Source organism: Meles meles, chromosome 1 (assembly GCF_922984935.1).
Source record: "Meles meles chromosome 1, mMelMel3.1 paternal haplotype, whole genome shotgun sequence".
NCBI classification, from domain to species: domain Eukaryota; kingdom Metazoa; phylum Chordata; class Mammalia; order Carnivora; family Mustelidae; genus Meles; species Meles meles.
In genome coordinates, this window is record NC_060066.1 from 208,496,059 (window position 1) to 208,524,001 (window position 27,943).

Consider the following 27,943-nt stretch of genomic DNA (forward strand, 5'->3'; position numbering starts at 1 on the left):
TCCCACTCCATGGTGTGAATGACCTTTAATAGAAACTCTCCTGTTTCTGACCGTCCATCCCTCCCTCCGGAGGCGTCCAGGACAGGGCGACGTGCTGCCGTGTGTGGGCGTCTCACTCCCCCGCCACCCCCACGTCGAGGACGAAGCTGTGGCATCAACAACTTCCCATCTCCCAGGAGATTTTCTGAGTCATCGTCTCCAGGGAACGAGGCTCTGCTCCCACGACAGGAGCCGATGAGGAAGGGGCTTCAGCAGTCCCCGGGGGCAGGGAGGGGGCTTGAATCTGATCCAGTCTCTGTGTCTGCCCGGAAGCTTGGAGCAGAAGTCCTGGGGCTGCCTTCTCGTCCCTAGAGCCTCTCTGGGCAGCTGGCTAAGTCCTTGCTCTGCTCAAGTCCAGGCCACAGGAGAAGCCGAGGAAGAGGACTGGGTTTTTTTTAGGAAGCCAGGTGGGAAAGGGACAAGTTGCTACAAAGCAATGAACACGAACAGTGTCTCCCGGGGCTGGGTCCAGAGCCCCAGGAACGCCCCAGCCGAGGAGGTGGGCTCTGCCTCTGGCTCATGGCCGAGTCTGTCCGACGGAGGCTCCAGGAGCAATGGAGGTCAAGAGCCTGGAGGCCGGGACCCCGAGGCCCCAGAGTGTTGCTGGGCAGTGGTTGTTGGCAAAGAGGAAGAGGTCCGAGGCGGCCTGGCCTGGCCGATTAGGGATCCACGAAGGACACAGCGATGTAGCGGGTGCCCCTGGTGGTGGGGAGCCCCTCGTGGTAGTGCGTGAGTCGCCCGGGGTGCATGAGGGTCCAGCCCTTCCGTGGGGCTCGGATGGAGCAGTTGTAGCGCAGGAAGCGACAACCCCCGCCCTGGAAGACGGGAGGAGGCGTCAGAGGAGGCTGGGCCCTTCCCCCACCCCCACGCCGGATTCTCCCTGCGGCCCCCTGCGCAGCCACCCGGGATGCTACGTGGAGTCTCGGCCACAGCCGCCGGAGGAAGACACTCCGCCAAGACAGAACGAGCCAGACCCCCTGCCTGGGAGTCAGGCAGCCCTGGCCAAATGCCAGATCCGTGCTTGCTTAACCAACTTTCTACCTCACCCAAGCCTCAGTTTCCCCTTCTGGGAAATGGGCATTAAACCTCACAGGGTCATGAGAGTTCAGTGAGACGAGTAAGAGCTTAGGGACGGCGTTCTCAACCGCCGCACCGTGGACGTTTGGGGCCAGAAAATTTTTTTCTTTTTTTTTTTAAAATCGGGCCAAAGAAACACGTGACGTAAGTTTTACCAACGTAAACATTCCGAAGCACGCGGTTCGGTGGTACTAAGTACTAAGTACACGCGTACTGCTGTGCGACCATCGCCACCAGGGGCGAGGGCATTGTCCCTTAGCGGGGGGGCTGTCCTGGGCGCCCCAGCCTCTACTTGCTGTCAGCGCCACCGCCACAATCGGGACAACCACGAATGTCTTCAGATATTGCCAATATCCCCGGGGGCTGGGAGGCTGGGGGACAAAACTGTCCCCTAGGAGAACCCCCTGTTTACATGGTGAACTCTCAAGAAAATGAGAGGTGTCTGTATGGGTGTCCTTCACCGCGGCCAGCCCCGGACTGAGTCCCCGAAACACTCCGACCCAGCAGCTTAAGGCACGAGTAAAGGAATGAATGAAAGAATGGCCCCCAGCTGATCAAACCCAGAGGCCTCCTGTGGGGCCCTGAGGCCCCCAGAACTGTCCCCTCTCCACCCCCATCCTCCTGGTTTCCCCAGCTCTCCTCCAGCCACAGGCCTGAGCCCCACACCCGGCCTGACCCCATCCCTCCCCAGTAAGAATGGGCTGACCCCCATTCTAACTCCCAAGAATGGTGGAAATCCTACACTCCGCATCACCGACGGCTCTCGGGCCTTGAGTGCTTACTGGGTGTCCACGTAAGCTCTCCCCTGGATGGGCTCATGGAATTCTCACAGCATTTCTACGGAGGGCACCCCACGTTTCCCCATCTAAGATGTGGGGAAACGGAGAGCCTGAGGCCTGAGGCCACGGAGCTGCCGAGAGCGGGGCAGGTGGGGCCCCAGGTCTGCGCAGGCTGACCTCTAACTCCTGTGCCACTGCTCTGCTCCTTCCCTATAGCACGGAGGCCGTCTCTTTCTCACCAGTTCTCCGGCCCCGGGCCCTCCGGGCCCCACCACTGAGCCCTCCTCCATCACCCTGTAAGCTGCCCACCTCGTAATCCACGCCGACCCGGTTCAGGGCGATGTTGATGGTGAAGGTGGAGGCGTCGTGGTGCGGCATGAGGGAGGGCTGCTCGTCCGGCTTGTAGCGGACGACAAAGGCCAGGTCGAACTGGGCCTGTGTCGAGGGAAAGAGAACCGGCTGGAGAGGGGCTGACGGAGAGCAGGAAAGGCTGGGGTGCACAGAAGAGACCCCTCATCCGGTCTTGGGGACGCTGGCTCCCGGGGGGCGGGTCTGTTTCACGCAGTGCTCCCCAGAGCTCAGCCCAGGGAAGGTTCTCAGTAAAAATGTGCGGAGGGAGGAAAGGACAGAAGGAAGGGAAGGCGAGGGAGAAGGGAGAGGGAGAAGGAGAGGAGGGAAGGGAAGCAGGGCAGGAGTGAATCGAATCCTTGCAAGCCTTCGTGGCAACTAGGCAGGCTGTCAATTCCTTGAGGGCAGGGCCCAGGCAGTGGGAGCAGGTGTCGGGAGGAAAGCGTGTGCACAAGGTCGTGAGGGAGGGAGGGAAGGAGGGTAAAAGCCAAAGGGGCGGTCAACAGATTCTCGGTGGGGAGCTGGAGAGGAATGGGTGCCCTGGCTTGCCAGCAGAGGCATCACAGAGGACAGGGTCACAGGGGTGAGGTCAGAGGTCAGAGGCAAGGTGGGCTGGCCCTTCCCTGGACCCTTCCAGAGGCCCCCTGACCCCAACCATGGGAGGAGAAGGCACTCCCACCCGGAGACCAAATGCTCAGGCCTCTCCCGCAAGCTGGGGCTGCTCTCTCTCCTCCTGCCAAGCCAGTCTGGCCCTGCCCCCATCCCGGCCACCTCCCTGGGGCGCCCACCCTGGTGTAGTAGCCGGGGTAGAGCTTCTCTGTCATGGGGGCGATGTACTCCACCAGGAACTTGTGCCACTCCCGCTCAAAGTTGATTTGGTTCATGTGGATGTCGATGGTCGGCACGTTCTCGTAGCCGCCCTGGATGCGGTTGTCCTGGAAACGACCGAGGGGAGCGGAGTTAGCGGAAATCAGAGGTGGCCGCCTGGTGTGCGGGCTGTCTGACCCCCACCCCCTGACCTGTGAACGCCATGGGAAAAAGTCAGGGTACAGGGCCAAGGGAGGGGGCTCTGCAGAGAGAACTGAGGTCCCTAGTCTGCTGACTGTAGGTTAATCAACAAGAGAGGATGTTTAAAAGGAGATCTTGAAGACAGAGACTGTCCTGCCGGCTGGAGGAAGCAGGGCCATGAATTCTGCCCCAGGAGCTCGGAGTAGGACCTCGAGCCTCAGAAGAGACCCAAGTCCTGGCTGACATCTCGACGGCAGCCTCGTGAGACCCTGAGCGGAGAACCCGGCTAAACCACCCGGGACTGCCAACCTGCAGAAACCCGTGGAGGACTCCTGGGTGTTGTTTGAGGCCGTGAGGTGCTGTAGGGATCTGTGACACCACCGAGGAAACCAGTGCAGGGGGCCCCGGGTGAGCTCGGGCACTGAAGTCCCAGCGCTGACCTAGTCCCTGGAGCATGCGGGCCAGCCAGACCCCAGAAAGCCTGGACTGTCCCAGTTACTGGCTTTTAGAGTTTAGCTCAGCCACGGAAGCATGTGGCTTAGGCTGGGAACCGGAACCACAGGGTGGTCCAGCTGCCAGGTCAAAGGTTAATTAGGCTCTGAGACGCACAGGCCCAGAGGGTCATGTGCCTTGAAAAGTGCTCCCTAGGGATGCCTGGGTGGCTCAGTCCCTTAAGCATCTGCCTTCAGCTCAGGTCATGATCCCAGAGTCCTGGGATCGAGCCCTGAGTCAGGCTCTCTGCTTAGCAGAGCTTGTTTCTTCCTCTGCCTGCTACTCCCCCTGCTGGTGCGTGCTCTCTCTTTGTCAAATAAATTAATAAAATCTTAAAAATAAACAAAAGTGCTCCCTGAACTTGGGGCTCCTGGGTGACTCAGTCGGTTGAGTGTCTGACTTGATTTCGGTTCAGGTCATGATCTCAGGGTCACGGGATCGAACCCTGCATCAGGCTCCATGCCAAGCATGGAGTGGAGCCTCCTTAAGGGTCTCTCTCTCCCTCTCCTTCTGCCATCCCTTCCCCTCCCTTAAAAAAAAAAAAATGGTGGGCACCTGAGTGGCTCAGTGGGTTAAAGTCTCTGCCTTCGGCTCAGGTCATGATCCCAGGGTCCTGGGATCGAGCCCCACATCGGGCTCTCTGCTCAGCAGAGAGCCTGCTTCCCCCCACCATCCGCCTACCTCTCTGCCTACTTGTGATCTGTCAAATAAATAAAATCTTAAAAAAAAAGTTCCCTGAACTTTCCAAGATGAGTGCAGGTACCGGATTCCTCTTCTGGGGAACTCAAAGCCTCTCGGCCCAACACGCCACTTGCTTCTGCTGTCTGGCGAACGTGGCACCCATGTTCCTAATTCTTCCTCATCCCACTCTCGCTCAGTCCACTCCCATGACTCACCCAAGCCAGTGAAGGAAGCTACGTCATTCTAAGAGCGAACCAGAAACCGGAAATCTAGCAATTCCAGATTAAGAAGGCTCCAGGTCACCACGGCTCGTGGTCATAGCAGCTTGGGCACCCACACTCCATCCCATTTCTCAGCGTTCGCCTCCTCTTAAGTGCCAGAACCACCCGTCTGAAGAGCCAGAGAGGCTGGCTGGCTCGCCAGGGCAAGAGCCCAGAGGGCAGGTGTTGGCGGAGGGGTGGCCTCCCCGCACCCCAGCCCAGGCACCGTGCCCACCTTGTTATCGCCCAGAGACCACTGGCCGTAGTGCTCCATCTCCTCCACCAGCTCGTCACAGGCTGCCTCCGTGAAGATGGGGAACCAGTAGACGTCTGGGCAAGGCTGGGGAGGGCGGGGACTCAGTGACAGGGGTCCAGAGGGGCCCCGCTGCACCTTCCCCTGCCCCCACAGGCAAGGCCCCTCATGCAGCCCAGGCCCGTCCCCACGCCCTTGTCTGCCAGCTGCTACAGGGGGAAGGAAGCAGAGCTCAGTGCTCGCCCTTTTCAGCCGGGGTCACAGAGCTCCTGGTGCAGGGCCAGGAAAGGAACGTGCACAGTTTCTCGCTACTGGCCCCTGGTTCCTAGCTGAGACCACATCTGGGGACGTTTTTTTCTCTTTCTCACCTGGGCCAGAAGAGAAACTCACGGTTCCCAAGGCCCCTGCAGACTCCAGCTGGGAAGGGCCAACAGAAGGAAGGGCCATCCTACGACTCGCTCCATCGCCCAAGCACTGCCGGGCCCCAGAAAGGTGCCTCCCCGCATCCCCCGGGGCAGCTAGTTTCCTCCCTCTGCCCTTCCTCCCTCTCGGCAGGTGCAGGGTGGAGATCCAGGAGCTTTGTTCCCAGAGGTGCCCAGTCCTTACCGTCTCTACCAGCTTCCCCGCCAGGGCCTTGGTGTAGTTCTCGTGGATGTACTTCTCCTTCCAGTCCTGGGGGGGCGGGGGGCGGGGGCATTTGGGATCCTCAGGCCTGGCCTGGGCCAGCTGGGGCTCACCCCAAGCCCAACTCCAGGGAGTTGCAAGTTGCTGCAAGAGGCGGTTCCTCCCCCCAGGCCCCGTGCCATGTGGGTGAATGTGTGCCCGCAGGAGCTGGTGTCTGCACGGGTACCTACAATGCGTGTGCAGGTGTGCGGGTCTGTGCGTGCACCCACGTCAGCCACAAGCTCGCAACGCCTAGGAACGCTGTCAGTACTTTCTCCTCCTCTGATCCTCACAACGCCCTCAGAAGTGAGTGAGGCTGGGGCAGTATACCCATTTTAGAGCTAAGAGAACCGAGGCCCCAATGACCGAGAGGCTCCACGGATGGTCCACAGACGACCTGGTTCCTGATCCTTCCTCCTCCACTAGGTGGCGCTGCCGCCCAAGAGCCCTCCCACCGGCCAACCATCCCTGGGGCGGAGGAAAGCACGTGTCCCAAGGGGTCCACAGCCTTTCTCAGGCTAAGCAGGAGCACACCCACCCCCACAGGCTCACGGGGGTCCCTTCTTCTCCCTCCCTTGCCCGTCCAGCTACGGCCTCACCTCGGGGTTGCTGAACACCTCCCAGAGGTCGTTGTGAAGGTGGCTGGTCTGGTAGCTGTCCAGGGAGAGCAGGTGGCCAAAGGTGTGCCGGTTGGTCAGGAACATAAACACGTCCTGGGGAGAACAGGTCGGATGGAAGAGACGCCCCCACCCCTACAGTCCCACGCACGGCCCAGGAGAGGCTCGGCGGCAGCCTCCTCTGCCCCTTAAGTTGGAGGTCAGGGAACCAAGTGTGGGTCACCCCATCTCATCTCCCCAGCACCCAGCCCAGGCCTGACATGGGATACAATCAAGGAGGGCTTCCTGGAGGACCGAATGGGGATGAAAGGATGAATGTGTGAAAGCAAAGCATGGTGTCTGCTCCTGAAGTTTGGGGCATGGGGCAGACATCATTATGCCGTCATTTTTAAAAAAATAACCACGAAAACGTACTGGGTGGGGCACAGGGGGCGGGCAAGGGTATCTCTCAGACACACTACTTGGGTATATTTAGGTGGAAGTTTAGAGGTTTTTTGGCTCTGTTGAAAATGTACATGAAACAGGGGTGCGGAAACTGGGTCCACTGAAGGGATCCCCATGGACCCCAAGGACCAGCCCTCATGCCTGCTGCTCCAAGTGCCCCCCACCAGGCCCTGGCATCTCAGAAACTCCAGGGCATAAGGTAGCAGACACAGACCACCTTCTCTATCAACAGGGCCTCCTCTGAGTGCCCAGCCCAGGCCGACCTGCTGACGGATATTAGCACAGAAGGCCATGTCGGGGTCCAGCTTCCTGTGGTGGAACAGGTCTGTCTGCCGCAGCTCAGCCCGCAGGGCACTGCCCTTGATCAGGTAGATGTTCGAGATGTACGGCACGTTCCAGACGCCACTAAGGGTGAGAGAAGAAGATGGAAGGCGGCCGCAGGCTGGTCACAGGCTGGGGGCCAGGGCCCCGGGACGAGGAGGAAGTCACAGGCTGGAAGGGCACAGCAGTGCTGATTCAGGTACACGGGCCCAGGATAATTGTCAGGAAGTCCTTCCGTGTGTCTGACTGCAGTCTTCTTTGCTTTGGGTCCAGCAGGAATTTGAGGGCAACAAGGACAGGACTATGGCGGGGGGGGGGGGGTCATGGACAGACGGATGAGGGGGTTCTCATCCCGCAGGTACTCACACACGCCGGCCCTGCACAATGTCCACGTAGTCCTCGGAGCGGGCGTAGTAGCCGTCCGCACTCAGCGCGCCCCAGAAGTTTGACCACAGCCTCCCATGGCGGGTCATCAAGGGGGCGATGACGTTCCTGAGGAAGGGAACACAGGTCCGGGGCAGATCTAACTGGATGTGGGGAAGGACAGGGCGAGGGCCTTTCAACCTGCAAGCACCCCCTGGGGCAGGGCCAAGAGTGGGGGGGGGTTGGCCCAGCTGGGGCCCCCACCCCCTCCAACAGGACAGCCAGGGGCAGAGGGAGGAAGGGGCAGTGTGGCTTGTAGCAGGGAGGATGGAACATTCTGGAGACGAGGGTGCCAGGCTGGGGCAGGCCCAGGGGAGGCCGAGGTGAAGGCGAAGAAGGCAGGCGCGGTGTGGTGGGCCGGGAGCGGGAGCAGGAGCGGGGGCGGAGGGGGGCTCGGAGGGCCTGCCTGCCGACTGCCAAGGCCCACCCACAGCCTCCCTTGCTCACTTGTTCTGCTCGATCAGCAGGCGCAAGGTTTTCGGCTCCGTCAGAGCCACATCGGCGTCCACACTGAAGTAATAGGTACAGCTCCGGTCCTGACGGCACAGGTCCCTGTGGGTTGGGGACCCGGGGTCAGCGGGGCTGGGGCTCGGGCGCCGGGATCCCAGAGAGTCCCGCAGCCAGGCTCTCCAGGTCTGTCCCCGTCCATGACCACAGGGAACCAGCCCCGGGTATTTATTTATTTATTTATTTATTTTTAAAGATTTTATTTATTTATTTGACAGAGCAAGAGATCACAAGTAGGCAGAGAGGCAGGCAGATAGAGAAGGGGGAAGCAGGCTCCCTGCTGAGCAGAGAGCCCCATGTGGGGCTTGATCCCAGGACCCTGAGATCATGACCTGAGCTGAAGGCAGAGGCTTAACCCACTGAGCCACCCAGGCGCCCCCCAGCCCCGGGTATTTAAAGGGGTCGGGCCAGCCCCGGTGCAGGCTCGGACCCAGATCCCGGGCAGCCAGGCTCTCAAGGCGAGAGCTCGATCAGCACCCAGAGCTCACTCAGCAACTGGTATCAGGGGCCCTAAAAACACTCGTACTGAGGAGAGCATGGCCCCCAGCTTCCTACACTACCAGGGCTAGGGCGTACACTGGTCCTGCCCTCCCGAAGTGCGACTTGGTGACCTGGCCCGAAAGCCTTATGAATGTATGTTCTTTTCATTTATCTGGCTCAGGTCTCAGCAGACTGGAGTCCACAGTCCAAATCCAGCCCCTGCCTGGTATGGCACAGCTCCTGAGCTAAGGAGTTTTGCAGCTTTAAATGGCTGGGGGAAAAAATTTCTAAAAGTGATGTAAAAACCATATGAAATTCAAATTTCAGGGTCCATAAATAAAACTCTGTTGGCGCGCAGTCACGCCCAGCAAGCTACAGTCACAGGGCCGAAGCACACGGATTTACTACCTAGTCCTTTCCGGGAAAGTTCACCAGCCACGGTCAACAGATGACTTGTTTGTTCGTTGGAATGATTGGGGAAAAATCAGAGATGGTCTCTGTCAGCATATTTATCTACTTCTGGCCCTTTGGTTCTTCCTCTTTCTTCAGATTTCCTTCCTGCACCCAAAGGACACTGCTCGGCCCCACCCAGGAGCCCCCAGGTGGGTAGGGCAGAGACCATTTCCCCATTTGACAGACGGGGACACTGAGGCCCAGAGAGGGGCAGGAACTTGCCGGAGAGCACACACAGGCTTCTGAACACCTGTCTCCTGGCCCTGATGCTCCTGACACCATGCCCCCCACCCTCCCACCCCACTACCGTCAGCAGAGACAACTGTGACGCTCTGGTCCCCAACTCACGCGCCCATGTTCCTGGCGTCGGCGTTGGCCATCCGAACCTCGGGGCCCACCAGTTTCACGGACGGGTACTCGTCGCCATGCTCTGCCAGGAACTGCTCCACTTGAACCTTGTGGTGTGGTTCCTGGGGTGGGGGATGGGAGGGAGAAGATGAGGACACAGGTTCTACCCCCCGCCCCCACCCAGGACCATAGCACCCTCTGCGACCGCAGGCCACTCCCCTTCGTTCCTGGCATACTCCAGACCTTTGCCCATGCCAGGCCTTCTGCCTGGAGTGCCCTTCCCCAGCCATCCTTGACCATCCTCCCCTAACCAGGCCAGGCCCACCGGCCTCTTAAGAGCCTCTGTCACTAGGACAGCACCCCTGATCCCACAGGCCCCATATCCAGAGTCATTTTTTCTGGTCTGGAGTACGGCCCAGGGATCTGCTCTAGGTGATCCTTGGACCACCTTGGAAAAACAACAGTCCATACCAGGGGCCCCTTGCCTGGGAAAGCAGAATGAACAGGACATTTAGAACCAAACCCAGGATTTAGAGTGCAGCTCGGCTCTGCTACAGTAGCTGTGTGACCTTGGGCCAGCCACCTCCCCTGTCTCAGTTCTCATTTCCTCTCTTGTGAAATGGAAGGGCGATTGTGCCTTCCTCACAGGGTCACTGTCAGGAGCCAACAAGTCAGACAGGGCACACAGAAGGGCCCAGAGACGGCCTGGGACGGCAGTCTTCTTCCACGCCAAGTCACCAAGCCAGAATTCATGGCTGTGCTGTTTCATGTCTCCAGGGAAGCTGGGAGCCTCCCAAGGGCCGGGCCCACACCCTCCTCCTCTTTCCACGGGGCACAGCTGAACGAACGTCTGTGGCCCAGGCAGACACAAGCGTGGGGCCACGGGGCCCTGGGCACGGTGCAGACTGTCAGGGCTGAGAGGTCTCAGAAAGCGCTGACGCTAGAAGGAGCAGCTGAGAGGACACTGAAGACAAGGAGCCTTGACAACAGGGAGGACCGGAGAGTGTATCTGGCATCCTAGTTATGGAAACTGGGATAAGCAAAAGCAGAGCTGGGACCTGATCCAGCTAAGAAGGAGAGGAGAGGGAGGGAGCTGGGAATACTGAGCCCGGGCCTGCTCCCCACAAAACAGCAGGCCTCAGAGCTCTCCCCGATTCCCCAGAAGGTACGCGGGGCAGGAGAACCCATCTGTCACCGAATCGTATCAGGAGGACCTGAATGAGGCAGGGAGAGAAACCAGGCCAACGTTGACAGCCAGGAGCGCCTAGTGTATGCCTCCCCCGTGGCAGGGGCCCCTGCGTCCCACGTGCCCACTTGCGGAATCCCTGCAGCAAACCCACGTGGTCAGCACGCTTCTATCCCGATTTGAGAGAGGAGAAAACCGAACACAGAAAGGTTGAGGACTGTACCCAAGGTCACACCTGTACCCAGCCGGGCCGCCTCCATCTGGCCCAGATGCTGCTGCTGCAGCCAGTCCCTGATGTCCAAGGCCACCCCGTGAGGCAGGCCAGTACGCCAGCCACCTGCTACTCACGTGGTTGTGGATGAAAAGCCGCATCTGCTTCCGGGGGTAGTGGAGGCGGAGAAGCCGCTGGAAGAACAGGGATAGGAAGGGCGTGGGCTGTTCGATGAACACGCCGACCAGGACCGTGGGCAGAGCTTCATCCTGCATTGGCGGGGAGGGGGGGCAGTGTGAAGGGCTGGCGATGTCGAGCCACCGGGTGGCCCAAGGGACCCAGGGCCAGAGCGGAGGTGTGCAGACTTAGCAGGAAAGGGGACCTGGGCCAGGCAGCTCCAAGCAGCCACGTGCAGGCAGGCAGAGGCAGGGCCAGGCAGGGAAGCAGAAGGAAGCAGGAGGAGAGAGTCCCAGCTGGGCAGAGTCTGCCTCGACTTGGAGCCAGGACCGGCTGATGGCCTGCTGTCAGAGGGCCTGGCTGGCATGGGTGTGAAATGAGCTATAAAGGAGGAGTGAGGTTCGTAAGATGAGAGGGGGCGCTGTAGGAGAGGAATCAGGCGAAGGAACCAGAACTTTGGCGTGGCTGGAGGCGGGGTAGGGGCGGGGTAGGAGCTGGAGCCGTAAGTAATCTGAGAAGGCTTCCAGGAGGAGGAGCCCGGGTGAAGAGGAAAATGGAACCCCAGACAGGAAGGTGATCCTTTTACCTCCCACCAAAGACAACAGCCTCTTCCAGAATCACTCATCCTCCCCATCCAAGGAGACCGAGCCCCTTACGCCTGGCAGCGTACCCCAATCCCCCTGAGGCTACGCAGGCCCTCATCACACACGGCGCAGCCTGTCTCGAAGGTCCAGAAGCGCGGGATGTAGTTGCCCAGGTAGTTCAGCTGCAGCTGTGGGGAAACGTGGGGCTGAGACGTGGGGTCTGGGGCCGGCCCGCCCATCTGTACCCACTGAGTCACATGTCGCTCAGCCCCTGGGGTACCTGCTCCCCAACCCCCTAAGGGGACAGGAATGTGACTTTACTTGGGGCAGGTTTTGGAGAGAATGTTCCGTCCCCCTGGAGATCACCAAAGCAGCTCCGAGGACAGAGTGGGGCTTGGCATGCGGCCACACCATCTCTGGATCTGCCAGGAGCGTGTAAATGCCGATAGCTGCCCGCCGCCCACGCCAGAGAGCCCCACTGAGCAGCTTTGGGGCGGGGTCAGGAAATCAGCTTTCACACTCGCCCCATTCTCTCCTGGCCACGTGACTCTGACACACTGCAGGGAGCGGCGGGGGCCAAGGACCACACTTGAAGCAACTTGCTGTGAGCCAGGGCTGGCTCCCCAGAGCCCATGAGGTCTGGCCTGCACCCCAGCCCCTTCTGAGCCCCAAGAGCACAGGAACCAGTCTGTTCCCGCTTATGACTGACTCTGCCTTATGTCCTGGTGCAGACGCTCTGTAAATGTTTATTGCCTGAAGAAACAAGTCTGCCCTGGGAGGATGGGGTACGGATGACTCAGGTGGCCCAGCTGAGGCCCTGATGGGGACAGTGACCTCTTCTGTGTCTTGTGGTTGAGCAGGGATGAACATCACTGACGACCACAGCAAGGAGACAAGGCACCACGCTGAACTCAGACGTGAGGACAGGCAGTGAGATGGCAACAGGGCCCCAGGGCGGGGGGGTTGGCCCTGACCTCAAGCAGAAGCCAGGGGATCATGGTGAAAACAGACTCGGGTCTCCGGCCCCTCTCTCACTCTCTCCCGTGGACTGCGGCCTCCCCCTACCTTGGTGGGCCCATTGCCGTGAATCAGGACCGGGAGAGTGTCATAGGCAAGGTTTCTCGCTCTCACGTGGCCCATCTCGAACTTGAGCACGACCTCATCTGGGGGTCAGAAAGCACAGACACATCCAGCGTCAGGCCCAGAGGCTAAGCTCAAATCCTGGCTCCTGCCCAGGGCACGTTCCAGGCCACCAACACCACCTCTTCGAGCCTCGAGTTTCCTCATCTGTGAAATGGCATTAAGAGTGGGAGGAGTCCATGCTGGGCAAGCACTTAGCACCCTGCCTGGCACATGGAGTCCACAGCAACCCCCGGAATTTATTGTGATGACTTCTTAGAGCCAGAGGTGGGGGGGGGGACAAAGCGAAGACCTGAGACATCCCAGCTCCAGCTCCAACTCAGAGAAAAGCCCCCAGAACAGGGCCTGGGAGTGTGCAGAGCAGCACTGAGAATGCACCAGCCCAAGCGGAAGCCCTGGCCAGGGTTGGGGACAGATCCCGTCCTGGTGGAGAGGATTCCTCCAGCAGGGTCCTAACCTCTTTGCTCTGACCCCATGAGACAGCAGGAGAGCTGCCTCTCTGACAGTTATAAACGCAGAGGGGCCTGTCCTCAGAGGCCTGGAAGATACCAGGGATGGAGGCCCTCTGTGTGGGTGATCACGTGAGGGCGCCCCCCCCGTGCAAGCTCTTGGCTTCCCCAAAAGATGTTCTGGACCCGGCTTCTTAATGTAGGTCCACGCACTCCCAGAAGCCACAGACAAAAGGGTACGGCTGTTTCTGCACCTTCCCGAGAAAGGAATCATAGTATTGACTGGATTCTCAAAAACCAAGATTCCATTTACCCCGTAAAATCACCAATTAGCTATTGGGTCTAACTATTCCTTTCTAAAGACGGGAAAATGAGGCCTAAAGGGTGTGTGTGTGTGTGTGAGAGAGAGAGAGAGAGAGAGAGGGAGAGAGACTTGCCCAAGGTCACCCAGGAAGACAGGCAAAGGACTGTTGTCATCAGCCATGGATTTGGGGCCAGCCCCAGGGGGTTTCTGGTTTTAAGGACCAGGCAGCCTCTCTGCTTCCCAAGTCATCTATCACCCTCCTGTCAGCTCAGTCCAGGAAGCCTTCACCTGGGAGGGGGAGGGCAGGGAAGGAGGGGAGCCCGCTCACCTGTAAGAACCAGGGCCCCAGGACAGGGGGCAGGTACCCACGGTGTGCATTGCCCAGCTGCTCCCAGGCTGAGCGGTTGTCCCCTGCCCGGGTGTCCTGCAGGCTCTCACACTGACTTCTTGGTCCTTTCTCCACCCCCAGAGACCCAAGCTCTGCCCTAGGACATCCAGGTGGCCTCTGGGGACCTCAGGATGGGGCAGGTGACCTCCCAGCACAATGGCCAGAGAGGAACCAGCCCATCCTCCTCGTTGGGCTCAGGCCCTGCCTGGAATCCTCACCTCCTTCCTAACATCCCTCTCAGGATCCCCCACCCCGTGGGGGCTGCTCACCCAGGGCTCCATCCAGGTTCTGGAAGATACGGCAGCGGTGGTCCAGGGTGATGTTGATCCGCTCCTGCAGGAAAGAGGACACCAGGCTGCAGCAGGGACAGACCCTGGCGGGGGATGGGCCCCATCACGCCCAGTGTGGGGAGCCTGCCTCCTACTTCTGCCACTTCCTCTCCCTGCACCCATTCTGCCCTGTCACACCGGGGCGGCTGGCCGCCTTAGATCTACTGGTCCCATGGCTCTACTTGCAGAGAACCAGGGACTTTCTGAGTCGGAAGGCATCTAAGGAAAATAGCTAGTCCAAGTACAACCACCAGGATGACAACAAAGGCTTAGTTGTTGCTTTACTGTCATTCACTCAGTCCTGTAAGTACATTAATTTAATCCACACAATATCCTGACGGGAAAGTACCACCATTACTACATTTTACAGATTTAAAAAATATAGCACAGAGAGGTTGGATGACTTGCCTAAGTCACACAGCTAGTTACTGCCTAAGCTGTCATTCCAACCCCAGAAGCCTAGCCCCGCACACCCGCCCTTACCCTCTTCTCTGGGTCCAAAAAGATCTTGGTATAAAAGAGCTGGTCGCTGTCACTGTCCTGGCCTTCCCACTCGGCCACCAGTTTGCTGAGGTTGGGGACATAACCGATGAAGCCTGCGGGTTGGTGAGGACACGCAGAGACAGACACTCAGCTTCCGGCCTCCAAGTCAGGAGACTCTTTCCAGCATCCACTTTCATTCACCTCCCCCTCCTTCGCCTTCCCTTGGAAGCCCTCCTGGATTGAGCGGAGGTAGTGTCTCCAGGCTGAAAGCACCCTGCTAACCAATGCCACTTGGTGACAAGTTCCCACTGAGCTCACGGAGAAAGATCACGGGTGCCCACTAACTTGCACCAGCTCAGGTGCTGGGTACCACACAGGCAGGTGGCAAATGAATGGATAGACCCTGGAGAGCAGGGCTGGTGGGGCAGGCTAGGAGCCGCTCTTCTAGTTATCTGGGAAACTTGGCCCAGAGAAGGGCAGAGGCTGGGCCCAGGTCACACGGCACATGGTGGCTTAGAGGAAAAAGCCCCACAGCATCTTGGCCGCAGTGCAGATTGGTAAGGATAGAAGAGAAGAGGGAGAAGGGGACAGACAGGTAAAGGGAGAACACCGCCAGCCCTGGCCAGGACCAGGCCGTCTAGACAGTGCTAACTCTCCCAGCCAACGGGGAAACGTGGCTGCGGGGGGGGGGGGGGGGGGGGGGGGGGCAGAGCCTCTTCCGGGGCTGGACAGAGGAATCTGGCCTAAAATACAGATTTTATTCCCCATGCAGCAAAAAGCCATCAACTTGTGTGGATTTGTGCTGCTGGATGGAGAATGGCCGGGAAGGGGTGAGGGGAGAGGCTGGCTGACGGGGATGCCACCACAAATGGCCAGGAGCCAAGTGAGGCAGGGGCCGTGGGAGTGGACGGGGGTGGGGGGGAGGGGCGTGCAGTGGAGAGGTCTTTCAGTTCAGAGTGGGAGGGGCATGACCGGCCCCCCCAGACTGAGGGGCGGGGGAGGAGCCAAGGGAGGACATTTAGGGGTGACTGCGGTTTTGCCCTGTGCAGAAGGGTGGGTGTCCATAAGATGAGGTCGATGGCAGGGGGGCCATCCTGACGGCAGCAGAAGGACCCCTCCGGAGCCCGCCCAGCCCCGCCACGCTCTCCGCACCCAGGATCCTCACCTCCAGAGCCCAGGAACCTCTTGCCGTCGGACACGGCTGGGTACTTGGCCTCCAGCCTGCGGTCCGGGTAGATGAGCTCCTCGGCTGAGAAGACCACCTGACTCCTGGCCTGCCGGAACTTCTTCAGGAGCTCTCGAGGCCCCGAGGCAAACACCACGTCGTAGCTGTGGCCGGAGCCGGGGGAGGCAGGAGCAGGACAGAGGTGAGCAGGGGCTCACGAGGGTATCTCCTCCAATGTCACCCCTGGGATATCCATCTGTCCTGTTGACTCCGGCCTGGCCTGAAGGGTTCCCGCCTCCCCTGGGCAGACCCCCTTGCCCATCTTCTCACCACCAATGGAAATGGTCTTTTCTGGGCTCGGGGATCCCCTAAAACTATAGGCAACCTTAGCTAGAGCGATCCCCCCCCTTCTCCCTTATCCTGCAAGGGCCTCATTCTAGAATATTCCATCTCTCTGCTGAGAGGCCCTGCCCAGGAGTCCCCTCGCCATCTACCTGTCTGTGAAGAGAATGACCAGGTCCTCCTTGTCTGCATGCTTCTCCAGAGCTTTCTTCAGCAGCCGAACCTTCAGCCCTCCGCCAGCCGACGACCCCTTTTCCCCACTCCAGTCCTCCCCCAGGCCCAACGCCTGTAGAGAAAGGCCCCTTAACATGGGCTTTTGGTGAAGAACTATTTCGCCAGCCAACATTCCACCCCCACCGGCACCGTGACCATCTTTGCCTGTGTCTGTCCAGGACCTCCTCCTTCATCCATAGGGAAACCATTCTACAATGTATGTGAGGCTGATTGGCCTTGGCCCGGGAAGGGGGGGGGCGGGTCCTGTGACCACACCCGACCAATCAGAGTGCTCCATCCTTCCCAGGACCATGGGTTTCAGTGTGTGACCTAAGCATGGCCTCAGAGTCTTCCCTGGGACTGTTCTGTTCAAACTAAGGAAAATCTGTCTAGTTCTGCTCGGGTTGAGGAGCGGGGCATGTGGGTCTGTGGCTGGTGGTCATCTTGCCACCATGCAGAGAAAACATGTCTGCTAATGAAGACCAGCGGGACCTAAAGATGGAAAGACGAAACCCTTACCATGCAGCTTGAACCCCTAGATCCAACTATGCCTGAAGCAACCCTCTGCTGCAACCACATTCATGTGAACTAATCCATTTTCTTTCTGGCTTAATGCCACTAGATTGCAAGCTGTGTAGGCAGTATCATGGTCTGCCTTGGCCACCATTTGATCCGCAGTGCCCACCACTGTCCCTGACAGAAGGAGGCACTTGACACACTCTGCTGAATAGAGGAACATCTTCCTGCAGGGCTAAGTCCCACACACTGCACACAGAGGACATCAAGGGGACTGGGCATCGGCCTGTGTTTCTTTAGAGCAGCGTTTACACAGGTGCAGTCTCCAGACTATGGGCTATCCCCAAATCACCTGGGGGGCCTGGTGGAAATGCTGGTTCCAAAGCCCTGCCTTCTAAACCAGCCACACATACCTGCTCCTAGCATGAGCTGGGCCACAAACTCCTGTCTCACTCCCCCAACTCTCCCACCTCCAGCACCTCCCACATTTGACTATGTTCTCCCCCTCCTGCTCTTCCTAACTCCTCCTCATCTTAAGAGCTTCCAGAAGCCTTTCCTGTGGTCCCCATCCGTTTGAGAAGGGCAAAAGCCCAGCTCCTAGACTCTCCCGCTACCCCCTGGCTGTCCTGCCCTCTCCGCCCTGCCCGGAGAGCCTCTCACCTGAATCTTGTAGTTGAAGAACTGAGCTGAACGCTTGAAGCGCCGGAACCCCTCCGTCTCCCTCGTGGCCACCGTCAGGACTAACAGGTTGTCTACGGACAGAGAAGGGCGTGATGAACGGCACTGGAGAAGGAAGGGCGACAGGCAGGAGCAGGTCCCTGTCCCCAGATGTGGCAAATCCCAGCAGGATGTGTCCTCGTGTCCACCCGTTATAGATAAGGGCCCAAGGCCCAAGTAGGAAGGACATGTTGAAGGTCAGCACTCAGGTCTCCTGATTCTCCTCCAGAGTTCCATCCCCCTGGGAACTGACCGGCATGACAGGAGGTGTCCAGAGCACAGGTGTCTGCACCTTGTACTGTGGGACTGGGTCTTCCTGGATTTAGGGGGCTCTGGTCTTGCGCAGGGGCAGAGGCAAAGATTCGCCCTGAATGCTGGACACCAGGAGGACCTCTCTGGTCAGTGCTGGCCAGACGCCCAGGCATGACCACCACTCTCCATGCCTGTGTCCAGGGCACACACTGTTCATCTAACCCAACAGTCTTTCGTGCTGAACTTCACTCGGCCACCACAGGAGAACCTATGAGTGGACCCTGAGTGGGAAGTGATTCAAAATCCCTAGCTTTTGGGGTGCCTGGGTGGCTCAGCCAATTAAGCATCTGCCTCTGGTTCAGGTCATGATACCAGGGTCCTGAGATCGAGCCCTGTGTCAGGCTCCCTGCTCAGTGGGGAGTCTGCTTCTCCCTCTCCCTCTGTCTACCACTCCCCTGATCATTCTCTCTCTTCTCAAATAAATAAAATCTTTAAAAGAAAGAAAGAAAGAGGAAAAGAAAGAACGGAATCCTTAGCTCTGACCACACCAGCTGTCGTGCCTTTTTAACAAGAGACCTCTTCTGGGCTCTGTAGTGTGGCTTTACCTTTGCAATGGAACCTGCTGGAAACAGTACCCCAGACAGCATCTCCAGGAGCCCTGGGAAAGTCCCTTCCAGATCAGTTTGAAGCTGGGTTATCTAAGGAACAAAGGCTCCGTAGCTGGCCTGCCTGGTCAGAATCCAAGCTTTGCTCCTTACTAGTCCTATGACCTTAGACAAGTCCTCAATTTTTCAGGGCTCCATTTTCCCCTTTATAAAACAGGGACAATAATAGTACGGTAGGAGCATCTGGCTGGCTCGATCGGTCAGCAGAGCACACGACTCTTGATACTGGGGTTAGGAGCTCAAGCCCTGTGTAGGGCATAGAGACTATTTAAAAAGAAAACAAAACCCAACGGTACAGCAGTCCCCCCCCTTTATCCGTGGGCGATGCAGTCCAAGACCCCCAGTGGATGCCTGAAACCACAGAGAGTACCAGACCCCATATATACTGTGTGTTTTCCTGAATGTCCCTATCTAGGATACAGTTTAATTGTAAGTCAGGCACAGTAAGAGATTAGCAACCTAAAACAGAACAATGACAATATAGTGTAATAAACACTCTATCAATGTGACCTCTCTCTCAAATGACCTTACTGCACTGAGCTCCCCCCTCTTGTGATGGCGTGAGATATAAAAACCCTAATGACCAGGGGCACCTGGGTGGCTCAGTCCGTTAAGCGTCTGCGTTAGGGTCAGGTCATGATCTTGGGGTCCTGGGATGGAGCCCAGCACTGGGCTCCCTGCTCAGCAGGGAGCCTGCTTCTCCCTCTCCCTCTGCCTCTCCCCCAGCTTGTGCTCGCTCTCTCAAAAAACCAACCAACCAACCACATTACAGGACAAGAGGAGAGAAGATAAAGTGTGGCACCGTGACACGGTCAGGCTAGTACTGACACGTCCTGAGAAGGAGGATCATCTGCTTGCCCGCGGGTAACCGAGACCTCTGTACCTACTTCAAGGACTGATCAGGGAGAGGCAAACACCGTGCTCTGGCATTCAAGGCCCTCCCTGATGGGCCCAGTGACGTACTCCTTCTGTCCCAGCCGGGGCTCTCACCTTACTGGCTCTTCCCCTTCTGCCCCAGGTCCCCCTCTCTCTCTACCCTTTCCCTAATCTTCCTCCAGGTCCCGGGGCCAGTGACAGTGACACCCCTGTCCTGCCACCACCTCTATGAAGCCTTCTCAGATTTCTCCTGACCTCTCCTGCCCTTAGACGCAGGATCCCCTACCCCTCTTTTGTAGCACTCATTACTGTTTCCCTGAGGTCCAGGACATAATGCTTTTCGGGGTGAACAGACCCAGCAGGTGGCCACGCCAACACAGGCCAGTAAGGCCTTCCTGTGCCCCCGGGCTCTGTGAAAGCAAGAGGAGCCCGGGCTGAGAGAACAAAGGGGTCCCGCTGGGCGAAGCTGGCCCAGCTGGCAGAGCCGGGCAGGCTGCTGGCCCCAGAGCAGGGGGCGGCCCAGCCGTTTGGGCAGGAATCCACTGGAAGTGGCCCCAAGGATCTGGGGAGGAAGGGTGGATTCACTAGGCAGGTGTGGAGGGGGGAGGCCTCACCACCTGACCGCGGGGACCAGGAAAGCAGGGTGCTGCTCCCACTGGAGGAAAGTCCCCCCCAGTTCTGGCTTGGATGGTTAAGTGAGGAGAGGCGAGTTGCCAGCTATGACGCCCTCCTGTCCTTGGCAGGGGCTGCTGGGGACAGGAAAGGTGTCACATTTCATGGGTGGAAAAAGCCAGCGTGTGTGTCTGTGTAAGGTGCTGGATGGGGGCCCCCCCGCAGTCACGCTGCGGGGGGAGGGCAGAGGGGATGCGGTGGACGTCTTGAAGCTCCTTTGCTGAGTTCCCTCTACCACATCGTGGTACCAGAAGGCTAACCTTTACTGAACACCTTCGGCATGGTTCTAAGCCCTTTACTGGTCCTAACCCCCTCTTCTACAGCTAGAAACCAAGGCTCAGAAATGGTGAGTAGCTTGCCCAAGGGAGCCAGGGAGTGGTAACACCAGGATGTGGACACAGAAGCCTGGACCCAGAGTCCCCCTTAATCCCTGCACACACTGCCCAGGCCCAGGACAGTGACCAGCTCTCTGTCTCTCCATCTGTCCGAAGAAACCCTCACTGTGGTGGAGGAGAGAGCCCCAGGCCATGCCGGACAGCCCCCTCCGACCCAGCCACTCAGTCTGCCTCTCCTGTTGTCCTGGATGCTGCCATGCGTTGCCCCAGAACCTTCACAAATCTAGTGCCTGCCTCCCTGGCCGAGGACGCGACCAGGTCACCCAGATCAGAGGTCCCAAGCCTGCCTGTCCAGCAGCATCACAAGGGACGCTGTGAACTCCAGACTCATGGGCCCCAGGACCAGAGGGCTGAGATGCGCCCAGAAGTCCAGATGTATCCTACATCTCCTGGGTGACTTCCGAGGTCAGCCACATTTGGAAACTTCTGATCCAGCCCATCTCCTGGTCCTGACTCTGAGCCTGGGGGTGAATCACAGCAAGAGAACTCCAGTAAGCTCCCTCTCCCAAGGGATCCTGGCATTACCTCTCAGCAGCGCCCACCCCCCACGAAAACTGCCTCATGGAACTGAGCCTTTGCTCCATTCCCTTGTCCTGCCTACACAGCTCACTCCTCCTCCTAAAGAGGCCTTAGTCTTCCCACCAGCAGTGTAAGAGGGTTCCCTTCTCTCCACCTCCTCTCCAACATCTGCTATTTCTGGTCTTGTCAATTTTTGCCATCCTAACTGGTGTAAGGTGGTACCCCAGTGTGGTTTTGATTTGAAGTTCCCTGATGGCTAATGATGTTGAACATTTTTTCATGTGTCTGTTAGCCATTTGTATGTCTTCTCTGGAGAAGTGTCTGTTCACGTCTTCTGCCCATTTTCTGACTTATTTGTTTTCCGAGCGTTGAGTTTGAGAAATTCTTTACAGATCTTGGATATCAGCCCTTTGTAGTGTCATTTGCAAATATCTTCTTCCATTCCATATGTTGTCTCTTTGTTTTGTTGACTGTTTCTTTGGAAAACAGTGTGGATGTTCCTCAAAAAGTTAAAAATAAAGCTACCCTATGACCCAGCAATTGCACTACTGGGTATTTACTCCAAAGATACAGATGTAGTGAAAAAAAGGGTCTTATGCACCCTGATGTTCCTAGCAGCAATGTCCATGATAGCCAAACTGTGGAAAGAGCTGAGATGCCCTTCAACAGACAAATGGATAAAGATGTGGTCCATATACACAACGGAATATTACTCAGCCATCAGAGAGGAGGAATACTCAACATTTGCATCAACATGGATGGGACTGGAAGAGATTATGCTGAGTGAAATAAGTCAGAGAAAGACAATTATCATATGGTTTCACTTATTTGTGGAACATAAGGAGTGGCATGGAGGACATTAGGAGCAGGAAGGGAAAAATGAAGGGGGGGAAATCAGAGCGGAAGATGAACTATGAGACCGTGGACTCTGGGAAACAAACTGAGGGTTTTGCGGGGGGGGGGGGGGGGGGGGATGGGTGAGCCCGGTGATGGGCATTAAGGAGGGCACGAATTGCACGGAGCACTCGGTGTTATCCGCAAACAATGAATCATGGACCACTGCACCAAAACTAATGACATCCTGGGTGGTGACTAACATAGCATGGTAAAAAAAATTATTAAAAAAGAAGGGTGCCTGGGTAGCTCAGGTTAAACCTCTGCCTTCAGCTCAGGTCATGGTCTCAGGGTCCTGGGATCGAGACCCAATTTGGGCTCTCTGCTTAGCAGGGAGCCTGCTTCCCCCTCCCTCTCTGCACTGCCTCTCTGCCTACTTGTGATCTCTCTCGCTCTGCCAAATAAATAAATAAAATCTTAAAAAACAGGGGCGCTTGGGTGGCTCAGTGGGTTAAAGCCTCTGCCTTTGGCTCAGGTCATGATCCCAGGATCCTGGGATCGAGTCCCACATCGGGCTCTCTGCTCTGCGGGGAGCCTGCTTCCTCCTCTCTCTCTCTCTCTCTCTCTGCCTGCCTCTCTGCCTACTTGTGATCTCTGTCTGTCAAATAAATAAATAAAATCTTTAAAAAAAAATCTTAAAAAACAAAAAAAAGAAAAGAAAAAGAGGCTGTAGTCCTTCCTCCATGAAGCCCTCCATCATCTCCTGCCGTTATCTGGTGCAGCACTAGCGTGCCCAACAGGTGAGACACCAGTACAAACCTGCCCCTTCTCCCTTTGCTGGGCCAGACTCACGTCTTCATCTCCTCGGCCTCCTGCCCCCTCCCCGTGGCTGGGATGAGTGTGAGTCTGGATTTCTGGTGTGCGCTGTCTGCCCTTAGGGAGCACGCTGGGCAGGTGACTCGAGAAAGCACAGCCATCGGCTGAGCCCTTCGGAGACATCACGCGCTACACAAAGCATGCTGCGTTCACTACCACCTTAACCATCAACATCCATGTGGCGGCAGCACTTCTATTCCCCCTCGTGCCTGTGAGACGCAAAGAGACTAAATACCCCGCCGGAGGTCACAGAGGCTTGAAGGGAGAGGCGAATGAGCTGGTTTCCAAAGGCCGGTGTTCTCGGCCTCACCTTTTTCCTGGCCAACATTCTGGAATGCTGCGGACCGAATCCAGCATGTCCAGCCGCCCTCGCTCAGGCATCCCCAGTGTGGCCGGACACTCAGCTCCCGTCCCGTGGCGGGCACCCACCCAGAGCACAGGGCGCACCATGGGGCGACACTGAGGAGGGTCCGGTTCCAAGCACCAGGCCTGGCCCCCCTGCATTCTGGCTGGTCCGGCAGGCCCGCCTGGGGCTCAAGCCCGGATCTGCGTGAGGCCTGACACCCAGGGCTCCAGGCCTGCTTCTCCTGGAGCTCCAGGACCAGCAGAGGTGGCGGGAGGGAGCAGGGCAGAGTCACCCAGACAGATTGCTGGGTGAGTAACGGCCTCTCTGAGCCTGTCTCCTCGTCTGTAAAACGGGGTCCTAGCAACCCCAGTACCTTCCTCCAGAGATCTGAATGAGCTAATGTCTGTGAAGTGCTTGGCACAGAACCTGTCCATGGGGGCCACGCAGGTTCTTGTCATAGGGATCCTCCCCGGAGAGAAGGCCAGCTGCTGCCCTCGGGGTCCCAGACCCAGAAAAGCTGTCTTCCTTCCAAAGGGCAAGAATGATGGGGAGAGGCTGTGTCCAGGGCCCTGGGGGGGGTGGGGTTTAGGAAGACACCTCTCTAGGGTCCAAAGATGAGGCTGAGAACCCAGGCCTGGGTCGCTTTGCTACAGCTGATGCCCCTTCCTCCCCAGGAGGGGCCAGCGTACACAAGGCAGAGGAAGGCTCTCCAGGCACCATGGGGAAGCCAGGTCTGCTCTCTGGGGCACGGGAATGAATGAAGCTCCTCCCCCATCCTCTGGGCTCACCCCAGGCTTGAACAGAAGCCATAAAGCAGGTGTGGCAGAACGTCAGGAGATGGGGATTCCCAGTGCCCAGGAGCCAAGTGTGATTCTTCTGGGTCCGGCGCCCCACTCGTGGCAGTCCCTTAGGTCTCCTCAGACACTCCCCCGCCAACACACACACAGCTGGGCCTGCCTGACTCCTGGGACTTCTCCATTCCCTCTGGACCCACAGGGATGGGACCCATTCCAGTATGACCCACAACCCCCTCCCACGCCCTATTGACCTCCTGGAGTCTCAGAACAGGCAGCCACCAGGCTCCAGCTGGTCCTTCCCTCTCCATGGCCAAACCCAGGCCCGCAGGGCAGGCAGGGAACAGTAATCAGCCAGAAGCCTCTACAAGAGGGAGAAAGGACCAGGGGGCATCTGGACTCTCTCCTGCTCCCAACTCTATGAAAATTTGCTTGTTTGGATGTTGCTTTGCTGAGCCCTTTTCTGTCTGTCCCACTCCTCCCCAAGAGGCATCAGCCCACACTCCTCAGCAGCTGCCCCACCCCAGCCCCCTGGTACTGACCGGGCATCCCGGCCCAACCAGGGGACGGAGGAGCTGGCCTCTCTGGCGGCTGCTGGAGCGTCCCTGCCTCCGGACCCCTGTCAGTGGGGCTGCAGGACAAACTACCCTCCCACTCTGTCCTAGCCAGCAGGCTGAAGTTGAACAGATTCCTCCAGACAGCATCTCCAGGCAACAGGGGTGACGAGCAGCAGGTCTGAGTCCCAGTGAACGATTCGACCTCCAACCACCTACAGCGACCGGAGACCAAGTATTTAACCTTTTGGGGCCTCAGTCTCGCCATCTGCAAAATGGGGCTAATGATTCCTTACTTATCAAAAGGGTCTGAATGGAGTAGGAGAAGCAAAGGGCCTCAACTTGACAGTGGCTTGATAGTAGCTCCATGTCTGGCCACCCCTTCTTGTCCATCAAGCTACTATCTACTTAGTATCTGCCGGGTGCTCGACCTGGACCATCTCAACGACACATGGGATCCTGCACTCTCAGTGGCGGCTACCTTCCGTGAACTCTGTCCCCTCCCATCGCCTGCTGGTGGGGTCAGGGCATCTGAAGCCCCGTCACTGATTTGGTCCCTCTGACTCACCTCCGGGGGCTTTGCTGGGGGCAGCGGGAGTTTTCTCTCTTGGAATGGTCTGGGGTAGATGGAGCGCACATCGGCAGAAGCAAGGCAAAGAGAGGCCCAGGATACAAAGGCTATTCTAGGGCTCCAGTCTCCTGACCAGTGAGTAAACCCAGGCCACAGGCCTTTTGCACACACCACCAGCCCAGCGCTGTGCTCAGCACCTGCCTCACTGGATTTTTTTTGACGTGATTCACTACCCTGCTGGGATACTCCAGGAAAGCAGGTAGTGCTGTGTCCAAGAAAAAAAGAGGCCTATATAGGCCAGGCATAGAGCTGAACCCTCACCAACAGGCCTCATCCCATGCAATCCTGGCTAGAGCACTAGGACTTGGGTACCACTCCCCCCAGTTTGCAGGCTAGAACAGCAAGCTTCATGGAAATTGGTCACCATGGGCTTTACCACTGGAAGATGCGTCGCCTTGGGCACAACCTGGCACACAGGACATACTCAGAAATGACAGTTCCCACCCCCTCCCTGGTGAAGGTCTAACACAACTCCACCCTGCCCCCTCCAGCTCCTCTCAGAGGTTCAGCAGGCAACCTTGGAGGGGACAGGGGGAGGGGTGGGGTGGACAGGGGCACCCACTTGGAACGGTGGGGCGCACTCTGATACCCAATCTGCTTTGGGGATGGGGAAGGAACATGACATGCGGAGCCCAGAAGATCCGGAACCAACCGTTCCAAGACCGAACAACCCTAGGCAGTCAGTGCACCTGTCTGAGCCTTTTTCCTGCTGTGCCACCTGGAGGGAGTAAGACCCACCCTGCAGGGGTAATGCAGACCACAGGGACCCTAGACAGAAGTGTACAGGACTCTGCCATGGGGGCCCCCATGCCATCCCCGCCCCCATGCCATCCCCACCCCCATGGCTGGGATGCCTAGTGGCTCCCAGGGAACCAGACACCGTTGAGTGTCAATCCTGGTTCCAAGGCCCCCACGTTGTGTGATCTTGGGCAAGTGAACCGACTCTGGAGGCTTAGTTTGCCCAGCTGGAAAAGGGGGATGAAAGTAGAGCACACGGAAGGTGGAGATCACCCTTCACGGCTGCCTGGCCCATACATAGTAGCCACTGTCATTACTACTGAGAGCTCTTACCATTTGACCCTCTCCGCGCCCCTCCCCTCCCGGCCACACCGCGCGGGAGCCGCAGCCCCAGCAGGGGAAGTGATTCGTCCAGGCAGCCAGCGAGTCAGTGGCCAAGTGACCGGAACCCTGATCCCCTCGGAAGCCCAGGCCTCCCGTGCAGACCGGCAGCCCCGAGACCAGCGCCCCGCCCCCAAACCCCCAGGCCCCCGGCCCCTGGCCCGGGCCAGGCCCGCGCCCTCACCCTCCGGCTTGGCGTCGCCCTTCGCTTCGGCCAGGAGCAGCCAGGCCAGCGGGGCCAGGAGCAGCAGCAGCCGCATGGCCGGGGTCTGGGGACGTCCGGCCGGCCCGGCGGCGCTCGCAGGCTGGAACTTTCGCGACGGAGCCGGCGGTCCGGCTGCCACGCACGGGGCCCGCCCCGGGGGCGGTGTCGCACCGCCCTCCTCTCCCTCCCTGCCGCCGCCGCCGCCTCCGCCCGCCCGGGGGAAGGGTTTTCCCGCAGACTCGCCCGAACCCCGGCCGCTCCGAGCTGGGGCGGCTCCCGGGTCCTTCCGCCGGTCGGTCCTCCGCCCCGCCCTTCTCCCGGGGCTTCTCCGCCGCTGGAAGTGGTGGGCGGGAGTTGGGGATGGGGAGGGTGGGGGAGAATGTCGGGGAGTTCAGAGGCATCCTCGTCCCTGGCGAGACCCTCCTGGCTGCTGGAAATGCCGAAAGTGCACCACCATCTACCAAATAAGGAAATCACTTAATCCGCCTTTATGTTCCTGGGTGGCAAACAGAACCTCTGAGCCAAAGAAGATCTTGCTCTTGAGGTCGCCCTGTTAAGTGAAATGAATGAATGAAAGCAAGGAAGGAAGGAAGGTAGGTTAGTGGCTTTTCACCAACGTGAGTCTTCAAAGCTCATCAAACACTTTAAGGGTTTCTTAGAACAAGGGCTCCCCGAGCATATGTCAGCCAGCAGCATCCAACTCTGGGAAGAGAAAGGCATCCTCCCTTCCTTGGAAAAGGCGCTCAGACAAATCTGAGAGCCTCCTTCCAGAACATTAGTTTCCAGAGGGAGGGTGGTGGGTGCGACTCTGGATGGGCAGGGGCTCCCATTCCCTAACCCCTGGGTGGGGCAAAGGGTGAAGGGAGGGGACACGTCATGGGTGTTACTGAACAAGGCAGAGTGGGCCATGCCTAGGTTCTGGGGAAAAGAGAAATCAAACTGTTTCAGCAAGCGAAATCCTCTACCATTTGCTAAGTGTAAAAAAAGGACATACACTATGACCCCACTCAAAAGAATATCCTCTTGGGACGCCTGGGTGGCTCAGTGGGTTAAAGCCTCTGCCTTCAGCTCAGGTCATGATCCTAAAGTGCTGGGATCGAGCCCCACATCCGGAGCCTGCTTCCCTGCCTCTGCCTACTTGTGATCTCTGTCTGTCAAATAAATAAATAAAATCTTAAAAAAAGAAAAGAAAAGAAAATCCTCTTGTGGATATAATAGAGACAGTGCTAGAAGCAAATGACAGACAAATGTTTGCAGTGATTATTTGCAGATCGTGGGATTGTATATACATCAATAATTATATATTGCACATATTATTTCCTGGTAGTTTGATTTTCCTACTTATATTTTTCAGTGTTTTTACAATTTTGTTTGCAAATAATATATCCTATTTGTACAATCCAAACAAAACCAACAAATGTTATTTTTAGAAGATAGGTAGAATCCCTGGGAACGTTGGAGATCATCTCATTGTACAGAGATTTACTCTGTACGGATGGTTGACGGACCCAGCAGCAAGCTCAAGGTCATAAGGCAAGTGAAGTGAAGAGGCGTGAGAGCAATCCAGGTCTTCTGTCTCCCAACTGGGACCCAGGGTGGGAAGTTTCTGCTGGGGACAGGACTGGTGCCAGAATCCACCGGATGTTTTTGAATTCAGGAGGATGCAGACTGAAATTCCAGATCCTTCCAGAAGGAAATGGAGGGACGAGCAGAGGGGCGGAGAATGAGCGTGTATGTTGGCTGGCTCAATTTTCAAAGCTCTTTCTCATTCTGTGTTCACGGCGGCCCTGTGAGTTGGGCAGTATTGC

At 57.8% G+C, this 27,943-nt stretch overlaps 1 protein-coding gene across 1 annotated transcript; it reads right to left on the reverse strand.

Annotated features, from left to right (window-relative positions):
• PLOD1 (procollagen-lysine,2-oxoglutarate 5-dioxygenase 1) lies at nucleotides 1-26,329 on the reverse strand. Its single transcript, XM_046000403.1, has 19 exons — nucleotides 26,115-26,329; nucleotides 17,341-17,432; nucleotides 16,104-16,237; nucleotides 15,610-15,773; nucleotides 14,445-14,557; nucleotides 13,902-13,965; nucleotides 12,417-12,514; nucleotides 11,438-11,539; nucleotides 10,728-10,859; nucleotides 9,194-9,315; nucleotides 7,853-7,957; nucleotides 7,349-7,474; nucleotides 6,925-7,066; nucleotides 6,200-6,313; nucleotides 5,544-5,609; nucleotides 4,920-5,024; nucleotides 3,032-3,178; nucleotides 2,205-2,330; nucleotides 1-854 (listed from the first exon to the last, which is right to left on the reverse strand). The coding sequence occupies exons 1-19, from the start codon at nucleotides 26,188-26,190 to the stop codon at nucleotides 699-701; spliced, it is 2,184 nt and encodes a 727-aa protein (XP_045856359.1). The 5' UTR covers nucleotides 26,191-26,329; the 3' UTR covers nucleotides 1-698.
• Between the last annotated feature and the right edge of the window lie 1,614 nt (nucleotides 26,330-27,943).

What these genes read in the sequence shown, in the direction of transcription:
- PLOD1 (XM_046000403.1), bottom strand. Translation starts at nt 26,190, where the DNA reads ATGCGGCTGCTGCTGCTCCTGGCCCCGCTGGCCTGGCTGCTCCTGGCC. An exon ending in TCTTCAACTACAAGATTCAG is followed by an intron (nt 16,238 to 17,340) that starts GTGAGAGGCTCT and finishes CTTTCTCTACAG; the next exon opens with GCGTTGGGCCTGGGGGAGGA. An exon ending in CGGGGAAGCTGGTAGAGACG is followed by an intron (nt 5,025 to 5,543) that starts GTAAGGACTGGG and finishes CGCCCTCCCCAG; the next exon opens with CCTTGCCCAGACGTCTACTG.